This window comes from Paroedura picta, chromosome 15 (assembly GCF_049243985.1).
Source record: "Paroedura picta isolate Pp20150507F chromosome 15, Ppicta_v3.0, whole genome shotgun sequence".
Lineage (NCBI taxonomy): Eukaryota > Metazoa > Chordata > Lepidosauria > Squamata > Gekkonidae > Paroedura > Paroedura picta.
Genome location: NC_135383.1, coordinates 3,861,224 through 3,879,950, shown reverse-complemented (window position 1 = coordinate 3,879,950; position 18,727 = coordinate 3,861,224). Strand labels below are relative to the sequence as shown.

Below are 18,727 nucleotides of genomic sequence, written 5' to 3'. Positions count from 1 at the left end.
GGCTCAGATTTTGTCAAAACCAAGAGGAAAGACTCTCCCCCCCACACACACACACTGAGTTACTATTTGCCCACAACTAGCCTGGCCGCGCGGCTTCCTTTGCCCCAAACAAACATGGCTCCCGCAGCGCCGAGGACCCCCGTTTCCCAACCGCGCTCGAGCTCATAGGTAACTACTCAGCTGCCTGTGCCAACGCTTTTATTTAATCCACGCATGTTTACATTTATAACCCGCCCGTCACAAGCCTATCATTTATTTCTTACAACGCTTTCGTCATCTTTGCGTTTCAGGGAAACCACACTAAAACGGGGCCCCGCCTGCTCTGCCATGACGACAAAGGGAGCAAAGGTCCTCCCACCGGGGGGGGGAGAGAGGCGGAAGAGGCGGGGCGCCCGAGTGCTGAGTGGCATTTCCGGTTTCCGGCGAGGCTGGGCGTTCTTGGCGGCTACGTTGCCCGAGCGTGGCGGAGCGAGAATCCCCGGCGAGGGCTGGGCATGCGGAGCCCCGGAGGCTCTGCTCGCAGGTACGCGCCCCGAGAGGGGAAGGAGGAGGGGGAAGCCAGGCGCAGAGTGCTCCGAGGCATGTGCAGAGCGCCTTCCTCTGAGCATGGGCAGAGTGCCTTCTTTCCCCGTCGGGCTGAGACCCCACAGAGCAGGGGTAGTCAACCTGTGGTCCTCCAGATGTTCGTGGACTACAATTCCCATGAGCCCCTGCCAGCAAACGCTGGCAGGGGCTCATGGGAATTGTAGTCCATGGACATCTGGAGGACCACAGGTTGACTACCCCTGCCACAGAGTTGTAGGACAGTGATGCACGAAAGCTTTAGGAAATAGTAAGAACAGCCTGCTTTTGGGGGGCTGAGAGGGGCTTGTATTGGAAGCGTGTCTCTGAGCATATGCAGAGTGCCTCTGCCGTAACGAGAGTGAAGCTGGGCGTTGTTGCTGTTTCAAAGGGAAGTCTTTCTCCGAGGACTTCTAAGTGCGGGGAAACGAGGGATGGGAAGGCGGGTTGGGTGGAGTGAGAATCGCTGTCTGGGTTGTGTTGAAATGCATGGAAAAGGTGTTTTGAAAGAGGCCGCTAAAACCTTGGGATAAGTGCCACGTTATGATTTTCTTTGCATTCGGGGGCTTCTGGGCATGCGAGTGGAATTGGTTCAGATTTATTTGTTGGGTCGGTTTCTGTACTGCTCTCCTATCTAGCCAGCTCAGGGCGGTGCACATCATAAAGAAAAGAATGCAATATCAAGTGAAAATTAATAATGCATTTAAAGCATTAAGCCAACATCTGTATTTAATAGCAGCCTCAGTTGTCATCGTTGATCCTGATTTATTAGAAGATCTTTCCAGGATAGAATGTTTCTATGGGTTTTTTTAAAATCAGGGGGCCCGTTAGATGTTATAGAGTCTCTGGCCTCAACCACGCCTCCCCCCAGTGTATTCCACGAGAGCCAGCTTGGTGTAGTGGTTAAAATCAGTGGCTTCTAATCTGGTGAGCTGGGTTGGTTCCCCATTCCTCTACCACATGCAGCCTGCTGGGTGACCTTGGGCTAGTCACTGTCCCGTTAGAGCTGTTCTCCCTGAATAGTTCTCTCAGAACTCTCTCAGCCCCACCTACCTCCCAGGGTGTCTATTGTGGGGAGAGGAAGGAAAGGCCACTGTAAGCCACTTTGAGACTCTTTCTTGCAATGAAAAGCAGTGTATGAAAACCCAACTCTCCTTCGTAACACAAAAACTCATGTCCCCAAAATCATGCTGGTCTTCCAATGATCTCCTGGACTTGAGCCTGGCTGTTGTACCGCAGACCAACTGTAGCTATCCTCAGACACTAAATATCCTTTACCAGGGGTTGGCCAGACTGTGGCTCTCCAGATGTCCATAGACTACAATTCCCATGAGCCCCTGCTGGCATGGAGGACATCTGGCAAGCCACAATTTGGCCACCCTTGCTTTAGGAAGTTCTCACCCAGAAGATGTTCCAATGGATTGATCCATTGGACATAATTCCTGGCTCTGCAGTATTCCTCCAGCCTTTCAGGAGAGCATTGTCTCCCGTTTCTGATTAAACTTTCATCAAGCACTTGTTTGTTTGCGCCAAGTTTCCCCGAACTTTGAAACCTTCTGTGGTAACCTGCCATCTGGTCATCGGTGGGAGAGGCTTTTGCTTAGAGAGGGCTCTTCCCCCCCCCCCCTTTAGGCAAACAATATTAGCAGCTCACCTTTCCTTTTTCCCAAGCATCTGATAAGTCGGGGTAAGTCCAGCAGGACTTTTGCACGGTGTTATTGCAAATAACTGAAGGCTACATTGTGTGCCCAGAGCTTCCCCCTGGCACGTAGGTCAATTCAGCTATTTATTTATATTTGCATTTCCAGGCTGCCCCTATTGTGCCAGGCATCTCAGGGCGGCTTGCAGACGGTGCTGAGTTTGCTGGACCAGTGGTGAGACTTGGTATAAGACAGCTGTATAGGTCTGTTGTGAATTGGCAGAAGGCCAGTTTGGTCCAGACCAAACCTCTGCTTGTATCTGAAGGGGGCTGCCGTTCAAATTCCGAGTCTGCAGCTTCAGAAAGTCTGTGAAAGACTAATTCTCTCAAACCATTAACACCCAGAATTATTTTGGAGTGTGGAGAGAGAGCCTTTGCCCTAAAACTCTCTGGCTGTGTTCTCAGGCTTAGACCTGGATGTCTCTTTAGTTATAGGCTGCCAATGAATTTTTGACTTGTGTATGTGTGTGGTTCAGGTGTGTGTGTGTTTTGTGCCTCAACCTCTCCAGCCTCCCTCCCTTGCAAGAGCTTGATTTGCTCAATTTTAACCGTGGGGTGAAATAGAATTTGTATGATTATCTCTGAGGATGCTTTTGGAGGATTTAGAAGTTCTGGTGCCACGACGCCGGTCACGGTGAGATTATTGGCTAAGTAGCTGATGCTTTTCCCGGCTTAATTTATTTTTCTCTGTTGGTTAACCGATATGCCTCCTGGACGGATGATTGCAGAACTGATCCCCCCTCCACCCCCCTCCCCAGTCCAGGAGACAGCGCAGCTTGTCACAAGCTTGAACGGGCTCGAAAACGCTCTGAGAAGTGTGGGAGTCCTTTTGTAAGGAGGAAGGAGAACATTTTAATTGCTGCAGCGCAAGGGTGGCGTTTCCTCTGAGTTTAGCTGAGCTGTTGGCAGGTATAAGCACAGAGCGAGTTAAAGACCCCCGCCGGCTTTTCCACAATCTGCTTTTGGGCTGACGAAAACCGAGCAATGACAGCCAAGTGGAAAAACCTGCAGCCGGTAAAACCGCTCCAAGATTGTTCAGTGAGCGATAACTGGAAAACCTGAAGGAGCGCTGAAGAAGAACACCGCTGGGCCCAGATGTTGTAAGGTGGGGTTGGCCAGTTGTCATTTTGCGTTGAAGTTGTTGGGAGTTATTCCAGTTGAATGGCAGCAGTTTTGTAAAATATGCAATAGCGGTTTTTAAAAGGTTTTACAGAGCAAAAGAAGAAGAGTTGGTTTATATACCCTGCTTTTCACTGCCGAAAGGAGTCTCTAAACGGCTTCCAAACGCCTTCCCTTCCTCTCCCCACATCAGACGCCCCGGGAGGTTAAGTGGGGCTGAGAGAGCTCTGATAGAACTGCTCTGCAAGAATGGCTCTAACAGGACTGTGAGGAGCCCAAGGTCACCCAGCTGGTTGCACATGGAGGGACGGGGAATCAATCTCAGCTCTCCAGATTAGAAGCTGCCACTCTTAGCCACTACACCACTCTGGGTCTCAGGGGTTACTAAACTGTAAGTTAATATTCAATTATTCAGCCTTGTGTCTGACCCATTTAATATATTGCTTAAAGTTTTATTTACATAAGAAGATTCTCTGTGTGTTGCTGGCTTTGACTCAATTCAAGGAAAGTACTTGACTATTTACAGAAGAGCATCCAAGAGCCCTGCTGGATCACACCAGAGGTCCATCTAGTTCTGTCGTCTCCGTGTGACCCGCACTCCTTGCTGGGGACTCCCTCTGTCAAGTGTCATTGATGCGGAGAGAGTTTTCCTTTCAAGAATCCCCCTCCCACTCTCCGTTTTATCCCCCCAGCAACTCTGTGATGTAGGATAAGCCAAGAAAAAAGAGTGAATTGTCTGTCCAGTGAGCTTGAAGAGTCAGTTTGGTCAGCTAAGTGGCAACCTCTAATCAGGAGAAGCAAGTTTGATTTCCCCACTCCTCTTCCACGTGTAACCATCCGGGTGACCTTGGGCCAGACCCAGTTCTCACAGAGCAGTTCCATCAGAGCTCTCTCTGCCCCACCCAACTCACAGGGTGCCTGTTGTGAGGAGAGGAAGGGAAGGCAGTCATGAGCTGTTTTGAGACTCCTTTGGGTAGTAGGAAAAGGGGTACAAAACCCCAGTTCTTTTCTTCTTATGGTCGTGCAGGGATATGAATTCTGGTCTCACTGCTCCTTATGTCGCATTGCATCCTACACGTGCAGGGCTTTGCTTGGTGAACAAAGTCCTGGGTTTACTTGACATCTGGGACCATAACCAGGGTTAAGACAGCAAACCAAGGTTAGCCGTAACCAGAGTTAAAGCACCAGACTGGATGCATTTCTGGAGGGAATCTTCAGCTTCCAAACCGCACAAAACCTTATAAAAATGGCCTTTCCCTCTCCCCGTGTCCCTCCCAGGTCATCCAGCTGCTGTACCAGTATTTCGGATCGCTGACGCCGCGGCAGAGAGGAGCGATGGTTTCGAAGCGGGCTTTCGCTTGCAGTTTGGGCTCGGTCTATTTGTCCCTCCTCTTTGTTTTCCTGCTCATGGACGTCTACGCCCGGCCGGCCAACAGCTCTGCCTTGAAAGAGAAAGCCGCCGACGGCAAAGACGAGAACGAGATCCTGCCCCCCGACCACTTGAACGGCGTCAAGATGGAGATGGACGGCCACCTGAACAAGGAGTTCCACCAGGAGGTCTTCTTGGGGAAGGAGATGGAGGAGTTCGATGAGGATTCGGAGCCACGGAGGAACAGGAGGAAGCTGATGGTGATCTTCTCCAAGTGAGTCTTCCCTTGCCTGAGCAGCCTCGACACAGCCTGTGGCCTTTTGTCATCCGTCCAGAAGAGGGTTGGGAAGCAGAGCTGTGGACACGCCCCCTCCGGGGTCCCTCCCCTTCCCACCCCTGCAGGCTCATCATTGGCCATGGGGGGGGGGGGGAGAGAGAGAGAGAACAGGTTGCCATGACCATATATGGTCATGTTTATCAAATTTTAAATATATATAAAATTTTAATTTATTTTAACATTTAAAATAAATAAAAATGTTTCACAGAACCACGGTTGAGGAAGCCTGGCCTGTACGTGTACAACCGTTTTATTTAAAAGCATCGTAACGTGTTCACGGGCTGCCATGTTCATTTTGCTGCAGGGACGTCTGGGCTTGTGCATCTGCTTGCCCCACTGAAATAGTCAGCCTGTGCTCAGCTGTGCGCCCTTGGGTGTGGCTCGGGACCTTCAGCAAGCGAAGGGTCCCACCAACCGCTGGAAACCCGCCTCCCTTTTTCTGCCGGCTTAAGACGTCCCCCCTCCCTACCCCCAGCGGCTTGTTGTGTGTGAAAGGGGGAGAAATAGCCCTGAACGGTCTGGTAGCTTTCGTTTTGTTTCCCCAATACCGTTTAGTTCTGCCCGCATGCCCAGCCGCCCTCCGCTCAAAGAATAATTTATCTCCGTCCTTAAACGGTATCGTCTGCAAATTAAAAGGTTTATTATCAAGAGCGCAGCGGATAAGCAGGTGGCTGTCATGAAATTGAAAGCTGATTGGAACGGCTGCAGGCTGAGGGCCACTTCCCCACCTCCTCATGCGTGCGTCTTCTTACCCTGCAGAGTAGACCAGAACCGGGACAAGAAGGTCAGTGCAAAGGAGATGCAGCGCTGGATCATGGAAAAGACAGAGGAGCACTTCCAGGAGGCCGTGGAGGAGAACAAAATGCACTTCCGGGCGGTGGATCCCGATGGAGACGGTAGGAGAACATCCACCCCTTTCTATAGAGTAGCTGTCGTGGCTCGGTTCAGCCGCTAGAGGGCAGCCTAATAGCAGAAGTCAAATTAATCTCAGTGTTGCTCCAGCCAGCGACCAAGTCACCTTTGAGCAGATCCACTTCGGTAACAGCCTCTCTCTGCTGCTGGCTCTCAACAAGTGACATTTAGAGGTAGACTGCTTATCTATCTGGAGGTTTGATTTGATGAGGATGCAGATGGACCCCTGGTCTGATCCAGCGGGGCTCTTCTAGCAGGCTTATGAAGGCAGCCTCTCTGGCCTGTTGTTGGCCCTCCAGAGGAACTGGCAAGATGCTGGACTAGATGGACCCTCTCTGCTCTGATCCAGGAAGGCTTTTCTCATGTTCTTACACACCTCTCTGTCTCGCTGAGCATTCATGACCCACAGTGTGTTGCATGCAAGTTAGCCGCTGGCTGTCTCCTGGAACTGAGCTCCAGCATGTTTCGTGTCACTTGCCTGCCAGATTTGTTCTTTTTTGCGCATCAAAATGAAGCCTGGGGGGGGACTGGGGGATTGGACTCAAGATGAAGCAAGGGTTGGTCTTCCGCCACTGCAGAGTCACGAAACCTTTTTGCTGGACATCTTGCAGTAACCCTGGTAGCAGTTTGAGGACGGTAGGCCATTTGAATATTTTTCGTCTTCGCAGGGCACGTGTCCTGGGACGAGTACAGGATCAAGTTTCTGGCCAGCAAAGGATTTAACGAGAAGGAGGTCGCAGAAAAGATCAAGAATAACGAGGAGCTCAAAATAGACGAGGAAAGTAAGTCGCAATCTTGTTTCCTTTTATCTACATTGATACCCTGCTCATGACAGCCCTGCAAGGTAGGTTGGGCAGAAGGTATGTGACAGGCCTCACGTTGCCCAGTAAGCCTTCTGTGGGAGTGTGAGGATCCAAGCCTGCGCGTCTCAGATCGTAACGCAGCCTCTCTCAATTTTTATACTATTGAGAAAGCCCTGAAACATTCTTCAGGCTTCGAGAAACCCCCAAAGTGGCCCAATCATGCAGAATATGGTTGGGAAGCAGAGCTGTGGACACGCCCACCAGGGCTCCTCCCCTTCCCACCCCCTCCAGGCCCCTCATTGGCCAATTTGGGTGTAGGGGGACAGGTTGACATATCACCAGATCACACCAGATATTTTCGGGTGTTCTTCAGAGAGCCAGTGTGGTATAAAGGCTGGCATATCAGATTTCAGATCTGGGTTCAAATCCCTCCTGGGCCGGTCACTCCATGACCTTGTTTACGCATGGATGGGGATGAAATGGAGGAGGGAGGAGGAAAGAGCAGAAGAGTGGGACGAAAGTGTAGAAAATGCACACATTTAAAACCACGCATGTGTTTGTGAACCGTTTCCATTTCTAAAAATTCATTCCAGCGCAGGAAGTCTTAGATAACTTGAAGGATCGCTGGTATCAAGCAGACAACCCCCCTGCGGACCTCTTGCTGAACGAGGAGGAGTTTTTGTCCTTCCTGCATCCGGAGCACAGCAGAGGGATGCTGAAGTTCATGGTCAAGGAGATCGTCCGGGATCTGGGTACGTCTCACTCAAGAGTCATCGGTCGGGGGCTCAGTTTGTGTTCAAGTAGCAAAGCCTCGGTCTGGGGCAGGGGTGGTCAAACTGTGGCTCTCCATATGTCCGTGGACTACAGTTCCCTTGAGTCCCTTGACCGGCCTGATGTCATCGTCTCCAATGCCAGAGAAGAGGTGCAAGAAATTTGATATTCCAAACCAAATCCTCTTTCCTTGTAGCACAGCAGAAGAAGGTGTCAAGGTGGGAGTTGAGAAATGGGATTCATGTCCTCTGCGGGGAAACAGGGGTGACCCTTTTCTGCCCAGGAGTTTTTGCCAGCTGCTACCAGGAGGACAGAGTTGTGGATGGATGAGGCAGCCCAGCTTTGCATCAGACAATCATCGCAGTATGCTCTGGTGCAGGGGTGGTCAACCTGTGGCCCTCCAGATATCCATGGACTACAATTCCCATGAGCCACTGCCAGCGGTTGCTGGCAGGGGCTCATGGGAATTGTAGTCCATGCACATCTGGAGGGCCACAGGTTGACTACCCCTGCTGTAGTGGTTAGAATGGGGAATGGGAAGACCCAGATTTAAATCCTACCTCGGGCCAGCCTCTGTCTCTCTTTCAGCTTAACCTACCCCGTAGGGTAGCCGTGAGAAAACAGGGAACTTGCCTGGAAGAAAGAAGTGGTTAAAAATGCAGTCCTAAATCCCATACCGTGAAAAACTAGTTTTGCATAATGCCGTTTTTTTCATATTTCTGCGAACACCGTCAGCTTTTTGCATGCTTTCTGCTTTCACTAGTTGTGGGGGTGAGGAGGCGAGGATGCTCTTGAACAACTCGAAATAGGCTTCTACTCCCTCTCGGCCGCCTGACACTTCAGCTACGTCCCCCTCGAACGTTCAGGCCTGCATCTGCAGCCATAGGGGCTAGAAACTTGGCCCTTGGAAAGGAAACTCTTCCACCCACCCACGCACCCCTCGCCCTTTCCAATCAAAAACCTTACTCATTTCCCCCTCACCTCCATGGCTCTTGAGATGTCCTCCGGAATTGCTGTTGTACATGCAAGCAACAGCTTTGCAACACAGTCTAAAAAGTGGCTCTTAAAAAAAAAATTACGATTTCCCCGAAGCTCAGCCATGCGCTTCCCCATTCTTTGACCCTTCTTCCCCTCCCTGTGCTCCAACAGAAGTGCATTTGTTTGTGCAGCCCCGAACAGAACGTGTGCGTGTGCGCAAGGGAGAGAATGGTAGCTAGATTCGAAAAGGGCGACGAGATTTTCAGAGAGATGAGCTTTCAAAAGTCCCAACTTCCTTCCTCGGATATCTGATGGTGAGCTCTTAAGAACACCGTCCCAGCCCCGTCGGCATCCTGCCAAAAAACCACAGACAGGATGCACCCCCGAGAAGGTGCTCTCTCAGTGCAAGAGCCCAAAGTAGGCTGGATTCGAATTCAGGAGCGGGGGCGGGTTTTTTTTTTGCGGGCGCGCAGTCCGATCCCTCCCGTCTCCTCTCCTCAGATCAAGATGGCGACAAGAAGCTGACGCTCTCCGAGTTCATCTCCTTGCCCGTCGGCACCGTGGAGAACCAGCAGGCCCAAGATATCGACGACGACTGGGTGAAAGACCGGAAGAAGGAGTTTGAGGAAGTCATCGACGCCGATCACGACGGCATTGTCACCATGGAGGAGCTGGAGGTGAGCCGCCCTCGGGGCCTCGGGCGGGCGGATCGTTTCCTGGGGTGCCCTAAAAGGGGGGTTCAGGCCTCCCTCTGCCCCGATCGTCCCCGAATCTGTGGAAAGTAGTTAGCTCGGGCAGCCTTTCATCTCACAGGCTGGTGGCGTCTGGCTGGGGCAGAACAATCCGATGCAAGCAAGAAGAAGCACATTAGCTATAATTTCCTACGCCGAGCCGAGCGTTATCAAACCAGGTGATCAGAGCTTGCGTGGGGGGGTTTCTTTTAGCTTCGGCAAGGGTGCATTTGGGCTCTTCTGGATTTCCACTGAAGGCAATTCTTGGCAGTGGCAGTCAGGAGGAGCCGAAGGGGTTTTTTAAATCTACATTTAGCAGGGGGGGAAATAGAAGCAGAGCGCACGTTTTGCATGCTGAGGATCCCCAGTGTAAGCCCAGGCTTACCAACTCCCAGCTCCGAGCTGCAGTCGTCGAGAAAGACCCTGGAGAGCTGTTGGCAGTCAAGTAGGCAGCGTAGAGCTAGGTGCTCCGGTGGCCTTGTAGGATTGGCCGCTTCTCACTCAGGATGGCTTGGACGCTTTCCCTCGCTCCTTCGCCCTCCCCGCCACGTCAGCAGAGCAGTCGATATGCCCCTTATCTGTTTAGTAGGTCCACCAAGTGGAGATCGCCAAGCGGCCACACTGTAAGAGGCGGCATTTTTTATGCCTGGGATAGAGGCAACGTTCCTTCGAAAGAGAGGGAACCAGCGTGGCGTAGTGGTTAAGAGCAGCAGCCTCTAATCTGGAGAACCAGGTTCAATTCCTCGTTTCCTCCACATGCATTCAGCTGGGTGACCTTGGGTCAGTCACAGTTCTCTTCAAACTGTCCTGTCAGCAGTTCTCTCAGAGCTCTTTCAGCCCCACCGACCTTACGGGATGTCCGTCGTGGGGAGAGGAAGGGCAAGGTGTTCGTAAGCCGCTCGGGGATTCCTTCAGGTGGTATCTTCGTCTTCTTCTTCTTCTTCTAAATTTGTTCTTCCTCCTGAGCGGAGCAGTTCACATCCTGAGCGGAATGTAACCCTCGGAATCTTAAAGTGGGCAGTGGGCGGCACGAGATGCTTCACCCTGGTCTGGAAGGCGTGGCTTTCTTCTCCAGCCTTTCCTTTTCCCTCTCCCCAGGAGTACATGGACCCGATGAACGAGTACAACGCCCTGAACGAGGCCAAGCAAATGATCGCGGTGGCGGACGAGAACCAGAACCACCACCTGGAGCTGGAGGAAATCTTGAAGTACAGCGAATATTTCACTGGCAGCAAGCTGATGGACTACGCCCGCAACGTCCACGAGGAGTTCTAAGCCCTCGGCCCCGTGGCTCTCGACGCACCTTCTTGCTTTCCAAAAAAAAAAGAAAAGAAAACCCGAAAGAGAAATGCCCCTTTGCTGCTATCTCTGTGTTCTGTGTGTATACGATGTGGTGTCCTAGACTCTGGTTTTTTTTCAAGGAAAGCCGTCCTCGTACGTGTGTGTATATATTATACATATATATATATATATATAAATATATAAAAGACCCACAGCTCTCTTGCCTTCAAGAACAGAGGGCTGCCCATAAGCCCAACCAGGCTCAATCCGGACAAGTTCCCCTTCAATTATCCACCGTACATTTTCTGCTCCTCAGTCATTGTCCTTGAGGGCCACACATTAACATCACAGGACTATTGTCTCGGGTCAGGGAGGGCATTTGCGTTTGATCCCCCCCCTCGCCCCCCATTTACAGCATGCCAGGAGAGTCAGCGATGGCATAGAAAGAGAGGAGTTCTAGAATTTCCTGCAGCCGGCTTCGTACTGATTGAGTATAAATTTACTTTATAAAGAATGGAATGGCTGGGAATGCCGGGTTAGAAATACAGACTGGCTTTTAGAGTCCGCCTGATTGTTGGTTCCCTCTGCAATTTTTCCCCACCCAACTTCGCTTTCTCCGTTCGTAATCTTTGTCTCTCCGTATCCTTTTCTTCTGTGGATGCTTCCTGTTCTTTTCTCCCTTCCGGCTCTCCCAAGCGTTTTGCGGATGCAGGAATTAAGCACTTTCCTGCACACCGTGTAACGCTCTTTCCCAGTTAGCGACAAGCCCCAAAACATGTATGTGTGTGTTTTTAAGAAAAACAAATCTGTGCACAGTTTAAGCCACCGGGTGATAATCACGCACACTCAAGGATGTGTTTTACGAGGACTCAGGTTTTGTGCTCTCTTTTCCCAGTTACTTAGCAGCGTTGTTGAGCACACCGGCTGCTTCGGCCACCAGCTTGACTTCCAAAAGCGTCATCCACGTGGAACCGGCTTGTCTGGAATTGGGGTTCCAGGCCTCCTGCATTCAGGCGGTGCCTTTTGGTCTAATGTTGATCTCTTGAGGGTCCCTGGGTAAGGGGAGAGAAAGGTTGGAATTGACCAGCAAGGAGTCTCACACACGAGATCTCTGCATAGCGAGAGATTTGGAAGGGAGCATATTAAATGTGTCCCTTCCCTCTGAAGCGTACAATCCAGGCAAGGGGCTGCTGATTCCAATGCGCCGCAATCTTGCGCAGGAAGAATTGTGCATTTTGGGTTCGGTGATGCGGAGCATCTCTCCCTTTGCAGTCTGTTGCATCCTTAACCTTCACAAACGCTTCTTGCAATGTGGGGAAGGGGGCCCAGTGGGAGCTGCACCAGTAAGAAGAACTATTATTATTAGAGGGGAGCTCCTGAACCTTCAGGGGCTGCAGGTGGAGAATTTTTCTATGAACTTTGTTTATAGGTCAACAGATGTGGCTTTTGGGCTGGGAATGGGACACAGAGTCAGCTGATTCCATTTCTTAAAAGCAGGGTCGCATCAAGACTCACGGCTGTCCATCTCTCTGTCTCACTCTTTCCAGTGGTGCTTATTCAGTCACAAACGCAACTAGAAGCAGACCTGAACCAGACATGCCTGCAGTCTCTTCCTAATCGACTTTCCCCAAGGGTGAACACCAGGCCTGACAAAGCTTGAATGATTCCTCCCTGTGTTTTCTCCCTCCCTCCCGAAACCCATATCCCTGTGGTTGGGATTGGGTCCACTAACACTGCAAGTTGACCCAAAACGGATTACCTTGTTCTCACTTTTTCCTGTACAACCCCCTCCTTTGAACACTCTGGTTCAAAATCAGATTTCTCTTAATATAATGTAAATACGGATCACTGGCGTGCGTGGTTTTTATTCAGAGTACTTCTGGTTTTATTTGAGGTGTGGTTTGCATGCAGATCCATGGTGTGGTGAGGGGGATCGTTTTGAGAGGGTGATCCTTCATTTTTTTTTTGTACATGGGGAGGAGGGATACAGGAATGAGAACATGTGTTTTATGTACAGTTGGCCTCCCAACTGTCAGTGTAGACCAGTATTTAGATCAGGGGTAGTCAAACTGTGGTCCTCCAGATGTCCATGGACTACAATTCCCAGGATGTCCATGGACCAGCATTCGCTGGCAGGGGGCTCCTGGGAATTGTAGTCCATGGACATCTGGAGGGCCCGCAGTTGGACTACCCCTGATTTAGATCATCAGATTGGATCCAACCTAGATTCCCCACTGGTGAAAAAGGAAGGTGGTGGAATCCTTAAACCCCCCCCCCCACACACACACACACAAAAGGGCAATGTTTGGGATCGTGCAACAAAACCCAGTGGGGCATGAGGGCTGCTACAGGAGGCAAAAACAAAATGGCTGCCGCAGGAGGCAGAGCCAATGACAAAATGGCTGCCGCAGCTTCCCTTCAGTCACACAGCAAAGATGTTCGTGCTGTGCTAGGCAGTTACTGCAAAAGCTGGATTTGGAGGGAAAATCCACACAGTCTAATTTCCAGCAGTCATCAAAAATCTCGCTGGGCACAAGAGCCCCGGGTGGCTCTGGTTGTTTTCCAAATGCACGTAGCAGTCAGCAGGAAACAAGTCTGTGGGGGTCATCGTGCCCGGGGGCACCATGTTGAGCATCCCTTTTCTAAGTGGTACCTGAGTGATGCTGGAAGGTTTTCCATGAATGATAAGAGGCCCTGCTTAGACCGTCTGAAATGCCCCCTGCAGAGCATCCTTCTAGAGAAAAATTCTGCTTTGCTGTAAAAAATGCACATTTTAGTGTCTCTTCGCATCTGGGCCTTCCGTCAGGCTTTTGGTTGGGGCCAAAATTAATACCTGCTCAACTACCTATTTATGGCCCCGCCTATTCCATCCCATCTTATTGTCGATTTATTTTGTCCCTCCACTAGACCCCCAGGCCTGCCTGAATTTCGGGGGATCACTGTCGTACACATTCTGTGGAGAAACTATTGCTGCTCGTTTTGATTTTGAATTTTAATCTGTTTTCGTACCTATTTTAGATTAATTTTAATTCCAAACTTTTATCCGTTTTTAACTATTGTTGTTCACCCACAACTTGTACACCGCCCTGAGCCGGCACACCGGGAAGGCAGCCTAAAAATTAAATAAATAAATAGCCGGCCAAACGTGTTTCACCCCACACCCCAACCCTGCAGGATCCCAGTAGTCAAGCAATCGGAGAAATTCTGCAAACGATAAAATTCAGGCAAATTTTTCGGCATTTGACGAAAACTGGGAATCTCCCGAGCGTTCACGGGCATCCCTCGCCACCTGGGATTTGAACAGAAGAAACACGTGCTCCTGGCAATTCTGACGTACGAATAAAATCTTGGCTGCAAGAAGTTGAAATGAAAAAGCTTCGGTCATACTTGAGCTCAGTAGTATTTCCTTCAGATGTGCTGACTGCAGCAATATTTTGTATGAAATGGTTCCTCTTGTGACTCATAGGGGAAACACCAGTCTGCTTGATCTGTTTGAGAAAAAGGATACGGAATAAAAAGGTGGTGCTTTGGCGCCTCCTTCCTAGAGCCACATCTGTCAGGGGAAGCTTCTATTTCAGGCTTTTGTCTCTGCCCAGAGGTGTGGAGCCAAGCCAAGGAGTGGCCAACTTGAGGTAGAACATGAAACGCCGCTTGAGTTTCTCCATGGTTCTCTTCTGGCTTGTCCTTCGGAGTTCGGGACTCCGCTGTAGCCCAGAGGAATATCCCTTAGAGGATGTGAAATGCTGTCGCAAATGCTCACCAGGTGAGTTGATGCTTTGTTCTAAGGTACACTTTGGGTATTGAGAGTTGAGTGAGTGTGTGCATGTTTTGGGGACAGCTGGAAGTTGCATCAATGCAATGGAGGCCCTGGTTTGGCTGTTGAAGAAGAAGAGCTGGGTTTTTTACACCTTTCCTTTCCTCTCCCCACAACAAACACCCTGGGAGGCCGGGGAGGGGGGGCGGGCTAAGAGAGCTCTGAGAGAACTGGCTCAAGGTCACCCACCTGGCTGCATGGGGGGGGGGAGGGGAAGCAAATCCGGCTCTCCAGATTAGAAGCTGCCACTTCTCAACCATTACACCACGCTGGTTCTGCTCTCCGTTGCTTAGAATCGTCCCAAGCTCTGGGTTTCAGCTCAGTCGCCGGGTAGCCATCCCACTCATCCACTGTTTTTCTTTCAAAGTTCCAGGGGGTAGCCATGTCGGCGCGCGGAAGAGCTAGATTCGAGTCCCGGAGCACCAATGAGATTTCCAGTAGATAAGCTTCCGAGAATCAAAAATCTTCCATTTGTCAGATAAAATCTTTGTCAGGTTCATTCTATCTGCGGATGGCAGCGTTGGCTTTGAACAGCCTACATGCCAGAAATCTCGTTGCTACAGGACTTGAGTCTTGGTTTTCTTTTGAGGCCATTCTGAAGATGGGGATTGGCCAGTTCAGCTCCATTGTCAAAGATGCTACTTGTCTATCTCCTCCTCTTTGGGGTCTGCGTTTGGAGGGCAGGTTTCTGCCAAGGACTGGTGGTTGCCAATTCTGGACCCTGGAGCGGAGGGAAACCTTGGCAGGATAAAATGCCATACAGCACCCTCTGATGTGGCCATTTTTGCCAAGGAAGTGTGCCTTTGGGAAACCCACAGTTCAATTTCTGGCATCTCAAGGTTGGGGAAGGCATGTTTCTCAGCCGGAGATCTTGGTGAATCACTGCAAAGGGAACCGTTCTTCATGAGATTTGATCTGGCTCCGTGTCTGGCAGCACTGTATTTTCTGACTCCTTGATCCAAAAGACAAGCATTTGCTGCCAGAGTATCTACCGGCATCCAAAAGTTTGTGGGACGATGGAGGAAACTGGCTGGGGAAAAAGGATGGGAAAAACCGGTTAAGAGATGCAACTGGTTTCAAGGGGTATTAATGGCCCGAAATTTCCATTTTTCCACACCCACATAACAGGAATCGACGAGACGTGAATGAATACAAAGAATTGGTAATTGGGAGATTCCTTTGGGTAGTGAAAAGCAGCGTAAAAAAAAAAAAGCTCTTTATCTTCTTTGGTGTGTTTGCCATGGGCTAGTTCTGGTTTTGACCACCTAGCTTCCTCTCTCAATAACCGATTCTTTGCTCTCCTTTAGGAACAGAAATGCAACGCCGCTGCACGAAATTCACAGACACTGTTTGCCAGCCATGTGAGGAGGGGTCATTCAAAGCATTATTCAGTACCTGGCGTTGTACGCCCTGCACCATCTGCAGCCCAGGTAAGAGCTCCTTGGGAAGACCCAAAATGTCGTAGAGTAATCCCCTGTGGCACAGTTCAGTGGTAGCCCAGGGCACCTTCAAGACAAACAGAACACAAATTTTCCTGAGGCAGAGCTGACTTTGCCAAGGGCCGGGAGGACAGCTGCTAGCCTCTGCTCCTTGGGGAGAGGTTGAGGTCGAAATGTGGCCATTGCCTATATTTCCACTATATCCCCATCCCAAATTAAAGTGGCCCCAGTGAAATGAGCTCTGAATCACGAACGCTGATGCCAGAATGAATTTTGTCCGTCTTTAAAATTCTGCCAGGCTCCTGTTCGATTTGACAAGACAGAGTTGGCAGCTGGCAAAGCAAGGCCTGCATCCTGCCCCAGATCTCCTGGACTTCCCCAAGCCAGGGTTGGCAACCCTAAAGACAACAGATCTGTCTTTGCCTCAGAAACCCCCCTTGAAATTGAAACCCTTTGTTTTCCGACATTCCCCCCTGAGACTCCTTCATTGACCAAGCTACTTGCCACACAGGACATATTCTCCTGCCACACACATTCGTTTTGCTTAGCAGCAAGCCACTGCAACGTCATCCTATGACTGAGGAGTCTTGGATTCGAATCCTAACCTGAGCGGTGAAACTCACTGGGAGACTTGAGTGTAGCCACCTTGGTCTGCAGTAGGAGAACTCTATTTGAGTCCGGGAGCTCCTTAGAAACCTACAAGGATTTTCAGAGCCAATGCTCACTTCACCAGATCTGAGGCCACCTGGCCAGATTCTGTGACAGAGGGGGGGATTCGAACCTGGCTCTCCCCAATCCTATGTCGCGCTAAGTGTGCCATGCGGAAACCTCATCCAGCTGCCCTTTACGACAGAGGCCTGGCAAGCTAGAACACGACGATGCCAGTCAGAAAATATATGTTATTATAAGCTTGTGTCTTCTATCGCTTCCTTTGTGTTCTCTCAGCCAACGGACTTCAGGAGGTGAAGAAGTGCGAAGGTGCTTCCGATGCAGTTTGTGTGTGTCTCCCAGGCCACGAGCCAACCTCCGCTGAGCACGATAGGAAAAGTAAGTAGTCGTTTTCGGACGGTTGAGGCTCGGCCCGAGCCACCCTGCCTCTCTTAACACCTTTAACGTCTCGTTTCAGGATGTGACCCTTGTCCCAAGGGGCATTTCTCCAGAGGAGGAGAGAAAGCATGCACGCCTTGGACAAAGTAAGTAGGATCCAGCAGAACTGACAGAAGGGGGTCCCCAGCCGTTAGGAGCCTGTGGGCCGCTCTGGAATTCTGACATTGGATGGTGGGTGCAGCAACAAAATGGCTGCCGCAGGAGGCGGAGCTAGCCACAAAATGGTTGCCATAGCTCGCCCACTGTGTGAGGAGGAGTCATTTAACGCGTTGCTCATTTGGAATGTGAAAATACGCGTTAGAATATGTAGTGTCCATGGTTCAAAAGCATAAGGACGAGATGTATAGTTAGCATAGTTAGATTAGCAACTTTCTGTTGTTTTTTTTTTCCAAATAATCTCCTCTTTGGTTGGAGACTTCGTGCTCCTTTGAGCCCTCTTCCTCCCTGCTTGCCTCCAGAACAGAATGAAGCACACAATCAGTCAGTTAGGACTCTCTCTCTCCCCCCCCCCCTTCTCTCTATACAAAGTCTATTTATCTTCTCAATAAAGGTATTCTCTATGTTGCTGATGCGGTACCCGTTTGCCTATTTAAACGGAGGACGTGTGCCCCTGCCCCCCCCCCCAGCAGTTGTGGCGCTGTGAGAGATTTGCTTTAAATGTTTAATTTCTGTTCCTAGTTGTACAGCCAGAGGCACAAACACTTTCCGTGTTGGGACCAAGGAGGAGGACGCGGTCTGTGAAAACCCCCCACCAGCACCCCATGCAACCAAGCTCCCCACGAAGCCCTCCCCCAAGAGGGAAATGGTGCATGCTTCATCCGTTGGGAAGCCCTCCTCCAAGCCCAGCACAACTCCATCAACTCCGACTGCTCTGACAACAGAAGACCTGCCAGGTGGTGTCAAGAAATCTGGTGAGGAAAAGGGGGAAGGGGGTTGGGTTGGGTCTGGGGGATGCAAACCTTTGTCCTGGGGAGCTACAAATCAGGACCACAAAATCCACGCAGTGGTAGAAAGGAACCTTGGTCTCCTCCCACCTTGTCTGCCCTAACTCTGTCTCCTCTCCCCCCAACTGTAGGCTATTTATTGTATATCCTCGTCGCTGCAGCCTTGCTCCTTGTATCAGGCGGGGTTATTCTGCTGAAGTTTTTCCGGAAAACAAAGAAATACAAGGAACCCGGGAATTTCGTGGTGCAGACGCTGAAGGGTGAGTCACCAGCGGTTCTGGAGGGCTTTCTCTCTCTCCAGCGCGGTGTCGTGGTTAAAGAATGGCAACCTCTAATCTGGAGAACTGGGTTTGATTCCCCACTCCTCCTCCACGTGCAGCCAGCTGGGTAGGGTTGACTGAGTAATCGTCGAATGCATGACGCTTGTTCTCTTCATCCCTCTCCCTCCCCACTTCTCCCTCCCAGAAGGAAAAACCAGCTTTCGCATCCCAGTCCAGGAGGAGCAGATTGATGCCAAATCCAGCCTTGTGCAAAACTGACCTTTGCAGGCAAGACAGAAAAAACTCTTGTGCCTTGAAGCCAACTCAAAACCAGCTTGGATGGTGGAAATTGTACTTGGCCAGGGGGGAAGGATGGGGAAGGGGGGGGGGAAGCGTCAAGTCTTATCAGTCGCGTGAAGCCCAAGCTTCAAATCTGCTCCTGCATGGAAAGACTCCTCAAGATATCAATTTTGTATGGGAAATCTGCAAAATCCTCTCTGAGCCTATTTAAATTGCAGATTCTGTGCCAGTTTTATAAAGGGTAGCCATCCTCCAGGCGTTCGATGGAGATCTTCTGGTATTTTAACCGGCATCCCAGTTAC

The 18,727-nt window shown here is 50.6% G+C and overlaps 2 protein-coding genes across 3 annotated transcripts; both read left to right on the top strand.

The window, feature by feature from the left end:
- The first annotated feature begins 374 nt into the window (after positions 1 to 374).
- On the top strand, positions 375 to 12,406 carry SDF4 (stromal cell derived factor 4). 2 transcript variants are annotated; one of them, XM_077311474.1, is made up of 7 exons: positions 375 to 523; positions 4,658 to 5,022; positions 5,845 to 5,981; positions 6,666 to 6,779; positions 7,394 to 7,552; positions 9,051 to 9,226; positions 10,379 to 12,406. In XM_077311474.1, the coding sequence occupies exons 2-7, from the start codon at positions 4,715 to 4,717 to the stop codon at positions 10,553 to 10,555; spliced, it is 1,071 nt and encodes a 356-aa protein (XP_077167589.1). In that variant the 5' UTR covers positions 375 to 523; positions 4,658 to 4,714; the 3' UTR covers positions 10,556 to 12,406. The 2 variants fall into 2 exon arrangements, with proteins under 2 accessions (XP_077167589.1, XP_077167590.1); XM_077311475.1 differs by lacking the exon at positions 375 to 523 and adding an exon at positions 2,418 to 2,435.
- Positions 12,407 to 12,849: 443 nt separating this feature from the next.
- Positions 12,850 to 18,484, top strand: TNFRSF4 (TNF receptor superfamily member 4). Its single transcript, XM_077312191.1, has 7 exons — positions 12,850 to 14,324; positions 15,683 to 15,805; positions 16,760 to 16,861; positions 16,941 to 17,007; positions 17,600 to 17,832; positions 17,997 to 18,125; positions 18,331 to 18,484. The coding sequence occupies exons 1-7, from the start codon at positions 14,201 to 14,203 to the stop codon at positions 18,402 to 18,404; spliced, it is 852 nt and encodes a 283-aa protein (XP_077168306.1). The 5' UTR covers positions 12,850 to 14,200; the 3' UTR covers positions 18,405 to 18,484.
- The last annotated feature ends 243 nt before the right edge of the window (positions 18,485 to 18,727 follow it).